General features: G+C 40.2%; 1 protein-coding gene across 1 annotated transcript; it reads right to left on the minus strand.

Moving 5' to 3' along the window:
- Positions 1-7455: 7455 nt before the first annotated feature.
- On the minus strand, positions 7456-8302 carry LOC308304408 (uncharacterized protein). Its single transcript, XM_080748997.1, has 3 exons — positions 8190-8302; positions 7940-8022; positions 7456-7836 (listed from the first exon to the last, which is right to left on the minus strand). Exons 2-3 carry the CDS (start codon positions 7973-7975, stop codon positions 7510-7512), a joined length of 363 nt encoding a protein of 120 aa, XP_080605123.1. The 5' UTR covers positions 7976-8022; positions 8190-8302; the 3' UTR covers positions 7456-7509.
- Between the last annotated feature and the right edge of the window lie 5613 nt (positions 8303-13915).

The raw sequence follows: 13915 nt of genomic DNA on the forward strand, positions 1-13915 counted from the left end.
CCCTTCATTGTCGGCCCATCAGTTTCATGTCATGATTGTGACCTACTGAAACATCACTTTGTTCAAGAACCCAACCAAAAGGTTTTACGTCTTACACTCAATATATCGTCGCTGTTGGGTGAAAACCTTGTATGTCCAAAACCGTTTGTTTTGCATTTATCATTTTAAAAATGATTTAAACTAGTGAAAACAGCCGATCTACAAGCACACAACGCCTCGCACCGTGAGGCGTTGTGTGCTTGTAGATCTGCTGTTTTCACTACTTTTGTGGACGGCCTTGTATGATGAAGCAGGGCTTTACTTTGCGAAAGAACGTACACATTTAAAACTTGGAGATACGAGGTTTCCACCCGACAACGACAATATCCTTAAAAGGGTTCCAGAGTGTACCCAGCCAAATTAGGCCTACTGATAGTTATAGGAACCAAATGGATCCCTACAGCTCCATAACTCTTGAGAGGGTAAATGGAACCAAGTAGACCCGTAGGGGTCCTGTTAGGTCCATGATTCCATTTGTACAGAGTTGGTAGCACTGAGGATTTTACAGTATAGAATGAGGAAGCAGAGATCAAAATCGTGTCAAATTAATGGGCATCCTTGAAAGAAAAAGAAAAAAAGAAAGAAAATAAATGGCTTTCCCAGTTCTTTGTCCTCCTGCACACATTAGAGTCTTTCAGGAGATGCTCCTGTCCAGGGCTGCTTGACAAGGACGAGTTGGGACACGGTGCAGTTTCTTTGCTCCAGGCCACTCTGACAGGAGCCGACAAAGTGACCCTGTTACATTCTTAATGCTAATTTATACTTTGTCATTATGACCACGGTGCCCTCTGAAAGTTTGTTGTTTTCGGTGAGTGACGCAGTCATATGATGAAGTATAGATTTGACTTTAATGTGTGCAAAGGACTATTGATTCATTGGGGGGAAAAAGGAAAAATGGTCAAACAAAAACACTTTCAGAACCACACTATACATGACTGCCTCTATTGCTGGGCCACACTGCCCTACAAAGCCCAACAACAGTAACTGCATGCAGGGGCGTCACACCAAATTCTGGGCCCTGGGTACAAGGATTCATTGCGGGCCCCCCATGAATGTTAACTATTGAAAAATAGCAGATATACAAGCTCACAGCGCGGCACCGAGTGCCGCGCTGCAAGCTTGTAGATCTGCTATTTTTGAAAAATCGTGAAAATGTGTGCAAGAAACCTATGTCTCAAAATATTTAGTTCCAGGTACCCCCAGAAGCAAAATTTGAGTTAGAAATGTTCGCTTAAAAAATACATATATTCAAAGATTTTCACACATTTTCACAACTTTTCAAAAATAGCAGATCTACAAGCTCGCAGCGCGGCACTCGGTGCCGCGCTGTGAGCTTGTATATCTGCTATTTTTCAATAGATAACGTTTTTAGGGCCCCTCCACCTTGGGCCCCAGTAACTCAGTCCCACTTTCCTACCCCTTGTGACGCCCCTGACTGCATGAGCAGTGGATGGAATTCAAATGCCCCACCAAGTATGTGAAGTGAAGCCGGAATAGAAGTTACAGCACATTATCATTTTAGTAGCTTTTTGTTGTTGTTGTTGTTGTTGTTTTATCCCCATATCATAGTTATGACCTTTGACATTTCAAACGCACAAAAGTAGTTACTTTCGTTTGCCTTTGTCTGTAGAACCTCATTTTTCTACATTACTTACTTAAGAACTAACCAGAATGGCCATAATGAACTAAATAGTCAGTGATGCAAAAAAGAAAAAGAGGAAAAGGAAATTCCTTTAGTTAGTTTCTTTGAATAATGTTGCTTTAGGAATGCCATGATAGCCATCAATGAAGAAACATGATGAGATGCTGATGTAGATGGGATGCATGCATACACGGATCATGTTAGGTTAAATGGGTTAGGTGTGATGTTTTTATGTACTTCACAAGCCCAAAGATTTGGTTTTGATAAACAATGTTCGTCTGGATAGGGTTAGGATTCCTTTCTGTTAAGAGCTTGGCAAAGCTTTCCCTTACAGGGCCAGAGTTAGCTTCAACAGAAACATGTCCTCATATGTGAATATAGTATATGAGATATATATTAGGACTATATTAATATATGGATATATTTATGCTATTCAAAACATACAGCATTAAAGCTGATATGTTTTATATGACAAACTGCAGCATTGTTGCAAATCTCTCGATGGTTAGAAAGCTACTGTATAGACAAATAGGAAGATAAGCAGATTATTAATGTTCAGAGGCAACAATTCTACTTGCTCAGAATAGTGTTACTAAGTTGTGAATTTGTAGATATTGTGAATCCAATTCTGCTAGTTTTTTTGTGAATATTGATATGTCGGGTTATTTATTTTTACCTTTGATAAGTACTGCTCTTAAATTCCGCTCTATAACACTGAGTGTTATGATGTTTTTTAATGTACAAATAATACTCATCAAAGCTACTTTAGATCAGTACCTTGTGTGCACTTTTTAAAACTTTTAACTGTGAATAAGCAGCTGTCCGTGAGCGACGTTGTACATGCTGTTCTCTCTCTCTCTCTCTCTCTCTCTCTCTCTCTCTCTCTCTCAGTTTCACTGCATGTCACTAAGCATTGGGAAAGCACAGAGATGTTTCAAACTGCTGCAGGGTGACAGTGAATTCTGATAGTTGTCTCTTTTAGCTCTTTTCGACTACAAGAAGTAAGTGAACTGTGCTGGAATTTGGTTCTGTATTTGTTTCCATACCCTATGGCTCAGAAACTAATTTGGGCCCTGTACAGGAGGTAAAACTAACCCTTTTTTCCCTGTATACCTCCCCCTTATATTGGAAACAAATGAAAAAAAAAAAAAAAAAAACATCTCAGAACTTTACAATCGCTGGAAGGTTTCAGGTTCTGGGTTACCCTTTGTAGTCGAAAACAGCCATTTGTTTTGGTTTGTCCCATATTGAGGATGTTGCTCGCTAAAGCCCTGTCCCAAACTCTTGTCTTCACTGTATAAGATATAGGAATATGGCATTGGGAGGTTAAAAGGATATTGTACCACGGTATTATACTTTACATGGTGTTGCAAACGGGGGTGCCAAATAAGCACGAAAAGCCAGAGAGATTCAGGGACCCTAAACTGACATAGACCCTTAAAAAAGCGGCGATGTATAGATTTTATTGATGAACCACAAAGGGCATTCATGTGATTTGTTGTCACGGGCCCGGAACGCCAATAAGCTCCCCTGATTGCAAGGCCTGACTAAAGTTACATTTAGAGTGCCATGGTGGAAATCTATGACACTGGCTGAACATTCTGGTGGTGATTTGCTATGCCTTTTGGTGGTTTATTGACATATAAATCCTTTGTTTCATTGTAGTATTCTCTGTTGTGTAGGCTGTGCTCTGGTGCATGCTGGTCATTTTGTTTGTGATGTGTGTTTACACTGTGACAGGAAAATGGAAGCAATACAAAGCGAGGGTATATTCTGTTTCTGTACTGTAAGAGGGAGCCAAACACTCCACATATAGTGTTTGTTCTAACACTTCAGATGGAGATGACATTATTGTGATTTGTAGCATTATTTCTGTAAAGTGCTGCATACAAACAATATCCAATCTAGATGCATATAATGCACTATTGTTGTAGAAGTGGAAAAAAGACATGCCACATGGCAGTATATAACGAAATATGTGCAAAATAAATTATCTTTCATGAGATTCCTGATTCAATATCTAATTGGGCGCCTCCGCCAGTTAACCTTCATCTCAATTGGTAGTGTTTATCATGCCATGTACTTTTTGGAATGACAATAGAAATGATTGCCCTAGCCTAGGGTACTCTGTCACTATTAAAAAGCTAGAGTTTGACAGGGAAATTGGTGGAAGGCATTCATTAAGGTCTCATAAAACTTGGAGGGGTTGTTAAAGACTATAACTATAAGCAGACTGATCACTAAACATAAGTCTGTGCTGGTGACATTGTTGTCACAGGGTGGTAAAACTCTGTCTAAACAGACTTTGGTTGATGATTTGGTGGCAAGAGTCTGCTGATGATACGTGCAAACTGATCATAACAGCACAAAATGAATATGACGTGCACATAACCTTTGGCCATTCAAGTATTCTGCTGAAAATTATCCTCAATTACATTATTTTTGTTTAGTCTCACAGGGTTCTAGTCTAGCATAGACTAGAAGACGTTTTACAGTGTACCATGAACTTTATAGTCAGTAGGCTATACGATGTTTGAAGCTATAGTAGGCCTAGGCCTAAATACATTCAAATTCTCAGCACAGAGTAAGGGGGATTATATCAAATGTCCTACATTTAAAATTAATTCAACATTTGGGACATGATAGGTTGTTTTTTGCTTGCTTGTGCTTGCTATGATAAATGGAAAATTATCATTTATGCTTTAAAAGCAGTGCTTTTTTTCTCCTTACCCGTTCTATGGTTGTGCTATGCTAATATTTTGCGCTTAAAGTATATGCTGCACTTTGATTGCAGACATTTTAGAATGTCATCACAATGACGTGGTCAGAAAAGTTAAATATCTCTAAGTGCAGATTTAGCCCAGGTGAAAATTAAGCCATTTACTGTAGCTTTCATCTCTTTAGCCATATAGTATTTTTACTGGAGTGGTATTACAGGGGGAATTCATTTAATTGACTTAACCACTTTCAACCGGTATCCCTATTTTGGGAGGGGTCATTATAGGGGGACATTTTGTCACGAAGATGAAGTATAAAATACAGTTTAAGTGGTTAATCACTATCCTACATAAATGAATCCCTTGAAGATAGGGTGGTTGATTTTATTGTTAGATAAATAATGGGCCCAAATGCTTGAATGCTCTGCCTGAATGCTTAAGACAGTAGTTCTCAAAATGTGGTCCGAGGACCCCTAGGGGTCCTTTACAGGGTTCCAGGGGTCCCCAGCTAAATATAGCAACAAAAAATAACAGTTTAACAACTTCATTTGGCGGAAAGATTTGAACAACACATATCTTGTATGGGGGTCCCTTTTCAAATGGGGTCCGCAGCCAAATACATACGGAAGTAATTTGTGGTCCTTTCCTTGTCAAGAAAATGTTTGGGAACCGCTGATGTAAGAGACTGGAATTCAAGCTTGTTCTTTTGATGGCACTTCAGGCTCAATCATAATATCTGCATTGTCATGGTTAGGCTTTCATGATAGGATTTAAACTGCACAATTCTGTAATCAACATGGCCATGTCAGTGGATGCCGCCCCAGGCAATACTAAACCTGTGCAAATAGCGATATTGATCTTTGCTATCCTGTCGTTAGCGTTTGTCAAGGACAGGGTACACAGTTTAAGAAATTAAACTCGGACATATGGCCAGATCTTCTATAAGTGACGTGATGAGCAGGAAGTTGTATGCGAGGCGGAGTGATATCCTTTGACTGTATGATGGTGAAAGACAAAAGTGCAAGGAAATCTCTTCTGTCCGAATTAAAGATGTTATTCGTTTTTCTTTATTTTTTTCTTTTTGTTTTTTTCTTTAACCTTTGTTATAATCATCTTTGTGGAGATTCTGTTTGTGGGGATATTGACAAATGTTTTATTCATCCCTTTGTCCAGGATTTGCTGTTCTTTATAGTGAATAAAGATACAGTGCTTTCATGCGTCTTGTGATTGTGTTTGAATGTCCAAGGAGCTCATGACACTGTTGATTTCAGATGATGGTAAGCATTTTATAATGTGCAATATTCTGCATATGACCCATTACCTGGGTATAGTCTACATATTTCTTGTGAAGAGAAACTAATATTGCTGTGTCTGTGGTGTTAAAATATACATTATTGTGATAATCTATTATAGCAATAGGTACAGCAATTGTTTTTTGAAGAACATTTGTAAAGGCTGGGTGCCTGCACTACATAATTGTTTTTTAAGTATTGCGAATAAGAGATCTTGCATCACAATAACACCTTATGATTTGTGAAGCATGCAGAATAAGCAAGACTGGAAAAGTATGAAAATAGAAGCCTATTTGCTCCACATTTCTACGAAGGCCTGTTAGGACCTCATTATTATTACTGTTGTTATTATCCCTTCACAAAGGGCAAGTCTAACCCATCCTGTGTTTGAAGCAGGGAGAAGGAATGCAAATAATTATTTACAAATTCTATTTGACCCATGCCAACTGTGTTCCGGTTCCTTGCAGACTTGTTTTTATGTGTTGCTCCCTTAAGGGCACGATACTGTATGAAAGAAAGCAGACTGTTTGTGTGCTATTTGTTGTTTTACACCATTTCCTTCAATTATTTTGAAGCTCACTTAAAGTCCCTCCTTCATCTGTTGACTGTTCAGCTATGTTTGTTATGATAGACCATACCTTGTAATGCCCATTATGTACTGTGTATACTGCACTTATGTATGTATGTATGTATGTATGTATGTATGCACATGCTTGTGTGCTTGCATGCGTGCGAGCTTGTGTCTTTTATACAGACTGGACAGCAATAAGAGAGATAAACCTGGGCAAAGATGAGAGAATGTTTTGTTTAGCTTTGTTTCATTTACTTAAATAATAATCTCAACAGTATCCACATGAGAAATTACATATTTGAGCATTTTAGGCCTATAGTAGTTGATATACAGTAAGTGCCTATGTCTTTTGTAAAGGATGTCCAAAAAGGTTGGATTATAGGCTCATTCCTATTGAACATACCAACCAAGTTCAACATAGAAAAATAACCCCAAATGAACATAGATCATGGTCTGCAAAGACAAATAAAGCATCTGGGATAACTAAAACAACAAGGATAACTACAGCAACAACATGGAAATAAATTATTCTAAGACCTCATTATGAATCTAAAATAAATATATAACTAGCCAATCTAGCAAATACAACACCGTCCGCTGCTACCTTGTTTAATGTAATATATGACAAAAAGAACCGACACAATATCACACCACTGACGCTGATGTTTTCAGTATACAAAACCGGTTAAACATATTGTGACAATAAAATAGAAAGTTTTAATTACTTGATGGAATGTGAAGAGGGTAAGGATGACAGAAAAGTTAAGTCTGGTCTTCAAACAGAGCAATCTTGTATTTTATTCATTGTAGGTATTATCTTCTGAGTTCCTCATGAATGTTTTCACTGAAGACCTTTTCAGCCTCTTCTTCCATACCTCACTTGACCTTTCTCGTACATTGAAACTTGTGTGATCAGTCAAAATGTTCAAACATTGATAGAGGTCATGTACAGTCATGTGATGGATGTGACCTGAGCTCCTTGGACTTATAGAACCAGTGGTGGTACCAAAACAGTTACTGGTTCCTCCCACCAAACTAACTTCATCAGGCTCTGTACAGAGACAATTTGTATACATTATGGATACTTTGAAAGTACTTTCTACTTTTTGTACTTTAAGCACATTTGAAACCAATACTTTTGTACTTTTGTAATTGTAACTTGTAGGCCTAACCGAGTATTTTTGCATTGCAGTATTGAAACTTTTACTTAAGTAAAACCTTTTTTTTTTGTACTTTTTCCACCACTGGTTACAACTCTGTTTCCTTGACTCCTTTATCTTCGGGTGGTCCAGCAGCTTCAGCACTGTCCTGAAAGTCCACCACTGTGTACTGGTGGTACTCTGACTGTTCACTCGGTCCGGCTTCAGCTCCTCGTCGGAGATCCACCTCTTCGTACAGGTGGTATTCTGACTGTTCACTCGGTCCGGGCTCAGCCCCTCGTCGGAGATCCACCTCTTCGTACAGGTGGTATTCTGACTCCTCACCTGACCCAGCAGCTTCAGCACCGGCACCAACAAGGTCATAATAATCCATCTCCATGTTTTCGGCTCCTGCACTCTGCCTTCTGACGGTGGCCTGGAGAACACAGCGGTACCCAACGTTAACTTAAATAAAATACAGTGTAACTTCTTCATTTACATTCCTGTCTTGCACGGAATATAGATAAATGCATTATTACCTTCCAGAGACAATAGAGGACAATGATTACCAGCATCAACAGCAACACTGTAACTCTGACGGTGTTAGATATTAGATGAGAGGCTGTGAGAGAAATATGTTGGAACGTCACCAAACATCATATAAGGAACTGCTCTCTTTTAAAAAGGAAGGTGTCATAATTATGTAAATATTTCTATATGTATGTCATTTAAAGTGTGCTTGCTTGAGTATCATATTATGACGTGAAAAGACCATTTCATTCAGGTTACCTGTGACAGTGAGAGAGAAGAGGTCACTCTCAGAGGAGAAGTCGTGAGAAAAGACATAGAGGTGATAAATGCAGCTGTAATTCCCTTGGTGGGTGTGGTTTAGTGCAGGTAAGAGGAAGTTGGCATAGTGATTGACAGCTGGTCCGGTGTGGTTGTGCGTTGTGTTGGATCCTGTGAAGGCGAGGTGGAAGGAGCCTCCTGGGTACTGTGGCCGGACGGAGCAGGTGATGGTGACGTCGGAACCCTCAAACACCTGCAGCCCCTGCTGCTGGTACTCAGAAACCCCATTTATGGAGGGGAAGAAGGTGATGTTTGGCTTAAACAGCAGATCTGCAACAAGATAGATGATGTGATTCGTTGGAAGAAGTAACACCTTAATAGTTACTCTGCCAACAAACCAATTGCGAGCCCAAACCTATTAGCTCGAGACCCAAAAGAGACATTTGATGTCTCTCTGGGCACCAAACAAGTGAAAATAGCATATCTACAACAGCTATTTTCAATTTTCTTCTGTCAAATTTCATGGAATTGATAAGATGTCTTTTAAATGGCAGAGTTCAATCCCGGGTTGGGTCTAAATCACTACATTTAGATGAATGTAATGTGTTTCCATTTTTACTGTGCATAGTATTAAGAAAGACAGAAACAGAAACAGATACACAGACAGACACACATTCATTGTTTGTTACCTGAACAGATCACCTCCAGTGTGTCATTGGAATTAAATGCCTGATGTACCATGGCACACTCCCTCAGTGAAGATTCACAACCCACACAGGAGGATGTCATCCTGAATACAGGTGGATCTGTAAAAACAGTTCTTGAATCTGTTGAAACAGCAGAGCCACAGTCCAGCTGTCGACACACTACAGTTGATGACTTCAGGCTCCAGCCAAACCCACTATCTACTCGTCTCCATTCTCCGTTGTGTTTCACCTCCAGTGTACCAATACAGTTACTGGTTCCTCCCACCAACCTAACGTCATCAGGCTCTGTACAGAGACAATTAGATTAAGCAGCACGGTCATTTCATTATAAAATAACAATCCAAACTCAGTGTATTTTGTCTTTTACCTGAGCAGCTGAGTCCAACAGCGCTGTCAGGTGAGCAGGTGTTTATAGTTGAGTTTGAGATTTTACAGTCCAAGAGAACAGACTCGTTGCCTTCACACTGGAACTCTGAGGTCCAGATTGGAACCTCCACTTCTCCATAGAGTGCCCCCTGGAGGATGGAAGGTACCCCACAACCAAGCTCTCTACAGACCACCTCTGCATCCTGCTGGTCAAAGTCACCTTCACACACTGAGACCCACGACTGATTAGACTTCACCTCCACTCTGCCTGAACACAAACTAGTCCCATTCACCAACCTCACAGACTCTGGGGGGAGAGAGAGAGAGTGCGGATGGAGATAGATAAATAGATAGATAGATAGATAGATAGATAGATAGATAGAAGAAAATAAAAGACTGCAAAGAGTGTTGAAGTCATTGTTAATGATTACCTGAACAGATCAGCCTTGGTGTTTCTTGGTTGAGACCGAACCATGATGATCTATGAGTCTGAATAATGACACAATCGCCTAGTGAAGATTCAGAACCAGCACAGTAAGGTGTAACCCTCCATGCATCAGAATCAACTTGTATCCATTCTGTTGAAACAGCAGAGCCACAGTCCAGTTGTCTACATACTACAGCTGATGAGTTCAGGTCCCAGTTCCAACAGTCCACTGGCCTCCACTCTCCCCGATGTTTCATCTCCAGTATACCAGTACAGTTACTGTTTCCTCCCAACAACCTCACATCAACAGACTCTGTACAGAGAGAAGAGATTGAGCTATAAAAAGTAACTACTTTCATTATAAAATAATAATAATCAGAGTCAAAGGGGTGTTTTGCCTTTTACCTGAGCAGGTGAGTCCAACAACCTTATCAGGTGAGCAGCTGTTTCTATTTGAGCCTGATGTTATACAGTCCAGGAGAACAGACTCGTTGCCTTCACACTGGAACTCTGTGGTCAAGACTGGAACCTCCACTTTTCCATAGAGCGCCCCCTGGAGGACTGAAGGGGCCCCACAGCCAAGCTGCCTACAGACCACCTCTGCATCCTGCTGGTCGAAGTCACCTTCACACACTGACACCCACGACTGATTCGACTTCACCTCCACTCTGCCTGAACACAAACTAGTCCCATTCACCAACCTCACAGACTCTGGAGAGAGAAAAAGAGAGAGAGGGTGCGGGGGGGAGATGGGGGGAGGCAAAATGTTTCATCCTGCACGGTCCATCTCGTGCCCGCCAGAAAAAGGAGAGCTTCTTTCTCGATACATGCACACAGTTTTTGATAAGCCTGCAAGCTTTGCGGACCACAATGTCAGGAGACGGCGAGACGGACGGACAGATACTAGTAGCAGAGATTGTAAATATTATTGTCATTGTTGAAACCACTCTCTTCTTACCTGAACATGTCACCTCCAGTCTGTAAGAGGAACCTTTAGTCTCTTCTGTTCCACACTCCCTCAATGAAGAGCCAACACAAGGAGATGTAATACCCCATAGAGGTTGATGTGCAGAATCCATAATTTTCATTTCTGATGAAACAGCATAGCCACAGTCCAGCTGTCTACAAACTACCGCTGATGACTTCAGGTTCCACAGTAAATACAACATACCATCCACTGGTCTCCACTCCCCCTGGTGTTTCACCTCCAGTATACCAGTACAGTGACTGCTTCCTCCCACTAACCTGACATCACCAGAGTCTATACAGAGATGAAGCAGTTAAAAAAGTATTACTTTCATTACAACCCCTTCCAAGACAGTAATCGATGACCAGATATTCTAATTTAATGTTTGTTTACCTGTTGAATCATTGGTTGTTTTAGCCTGCGGAGCTGAGGAGAAAGAAATCAGAAAATAAATGAACAACACTGTAACATTATCACTCAGTATGCCCTTTGTTTCTCCTGCTTGCTGGAATTTATTTGGTATTCACAGGGTGGGAATGTGTGAATAGCTAATTATGAAATGTAGGATTTAATCCACGGAGCACAATTGTATCTCTGCCCGGATGGGTGGCCTACCCAGGGCTGCATAAATTGTAGGTTTCAGCCGATAGGAACTAAGGAAGCTAAAATACCAGCATAAGAAATGTTTGTATATAGAAAAATTAAGCCTCATGAGCCAATGAATATTTCTCTTTTATTCATTTTTACCAAAACTTGCAGAATTATACAGGGTCATACCAAACAGTGTTGATGTGAATCTTACTATAATTGGATAATTGGGGATGAACTGGTTTAAGTTGCACTTGGTGAAGAGTTTTGGATTTTTGGTATGGTGTTAGGTATGGGTACAAGTTGGAATTGCCCCCTAGTGGTCTGTTTGCAATGAATCAAATATTAGATACATCAGTATATGGTTGAAACTAGGGGTACGGTATCGGTACTCGTGGTATCGGTACGCGCTCCGATACCGGCCTATTTTGCGGTATCGGTACTCGTCGGATACTGCTCACAAAGCGCCCGAGTACCCTGTGTGTTCCGCCACTTCGCCTTTCTCTCTCTCTCTTAAAGTATCAAAAGTAAAAATACAAAATGTCTGAGCATAGCAGATCTAGAAGATCATGCACAGTACAGGAATTTCCATGGGCTAAACCTGAAAAAAAAAGTGAAATGTGTGGCAGTTGTGCCATGTTCTGGGAAAGCAATGCAATGTAATGTGTTATATACAGCCAGAAAGTGAGGAACATCTGATTAAAAAAAAACTAATTTAAAGACATTTTGTATTATTAATTGTACTCGTATCGGTACTCAGTATCGGCAAGTACTCAAAATGAAGTACTCGTACTTGTACTCGGTCAGCAAAAAAGTGGTATCGGGACATCCCTAGTTGAAACCCCAAATACATTTTCAATGGATTCTGTTACGTATGACAAACAACATACTAAAAATTCAGGAAAAAATAACTGGTGGAAATGCATAATTTTCAAGATGGCATCCACGATAAAAATGCCTATAAACTGGATTTTAATGTGTAAAAGTTCATAAACAAATATGCACTTGGTAACTAGTTTTTGAATTTTGGTATGGTGTTAGGTATGGGTATAAGGTTTTCAAAAAACATCGCAAACAAGTTGGGCTTGCCCCCTAGAGGTCTGTTTGCAATTAATCAACTATTAGATAGGTCAGTATATTGTAGACCACTATAGAGGCCAGAGGGCGAGCCCAACTTGTTTTCGATGGTTTTTGAAAACCTTATACCCATACCTAACACCATGCCAAAAATCTAAAACTCTTCACCAAGTGCACGAAATTGATGATTTTTGACCAGTTTGTCCCCAGCTATAAAGGATGGTGTCTTAGCATTCGTTTGAAATATACTTTGAACAGGTATATCTCAAGCTCCCTTTTACCTACCTTTTTACACATACCGAATGCCTCTCCTCACAAAGAAACACTCTGCCTCATATAAAACTAAGAGCTATGTGTTTTGTATTTCTGTGTTGGACACACTCTTACACACATTCACATAATTATACACAGACAGACCGATCAAATAAGAGAATGTGAAGATTACTGTCATTGTTGTCACAGTCAGATGTAATCCTCCAAACAGGCTGACGTGTAGAGCCAGGACTCCATCGTGTTGACACAGCAGAGTCACAGTCTAGCCGTCCACACACGACAGATGATGACTTTAGGTTCCAGTCAGACCAAGTACTGAGCATGAACCATATACCCACCCCTTTCATCTCCAGCATACCAGTACAGTTGTCTGTTTCTCCCACCAACATGATGCCACCAAACTCTGTTCAGAGACAAAAGCAGTTAAGTTAAACTTATATTATAACCAAAACATATAACATCGCAGTGGAAAATGAAGTAGTGAACTTAAAAAATGTATTACTTGTTTAAGTTCACCACCTTTTTTCACAGCCTTATTTTCCACTGTGATGTTATGTTTACAAACAAAATGAATTAAAAGTCTTGACCCAAAATAATATCACTTTCATTATAATAAGTGCATTTTGGTATTTTACCAGAGCAGATGAGTCCAACAGCCTTGTCAGGTGAGCTCCTCCACTCTGCCTGAACACACACTAGTCCCATTCACCAACCTCATAGACTCTGGAGAGACAGACAGACAGACAGACAGACAGACAGACACCCTTTTGTTTTCACAAAGAAATATCACTTACTCAACTGTCCATTGTTTGTCTTGTTTTTTTGTATTTCTTTTTTTGTTTTGGTTTGTTGGTTGGTTGGTTGGTTGGTTGGTTTGTTTGTTTACCTGAACAGTTCACTTCCAGGCTGAGAGAGGAAGTAGCCGGCGTCTTCACTCCACACTCTGTCAATGAAGACTCAGTCCCAACACAATAAGACCTAATCCACCATACAGGCTGAAGTTTAAAACCAGAAATAGTTTCTGTTGAAATAGCAGAGCCACAGTCGAGCTGTCTACACACTACAGCTGATGACTCCAGGTTCCAATCAGACCAACCGACCACTGGTCTCCACTCTTCCTGATGTTTCATCTCCAGTATACCAGTACAGTTACTGCTTCCTCCCACCAACCTGACAACATCAGACTCTATATCTATACAGACAACAAGTACAATAAAGCAATGCAAAATAATATTATTTCAGATAGATAATAGAGGAAGAAACACTGTGGGTCCTTAGTTATGCCAAAACTGAGAACAAGTGCTCTTTAGTGGGTGGGGTC

This window comes from Nannobrachium achirus (genome assembly GCF_963921795.1).
Source record: "Nannobrachium achirus genome assembly, chromosome: 19".
In the NCBI taxonomy this organism is placed as follows: domain Eukaryota; kingdom Metazoa; phylum Chordata; class Actinopteri; order Myctophiformes; family Myctophidae; genus Nannobrachium; species Nannobrachium achirus.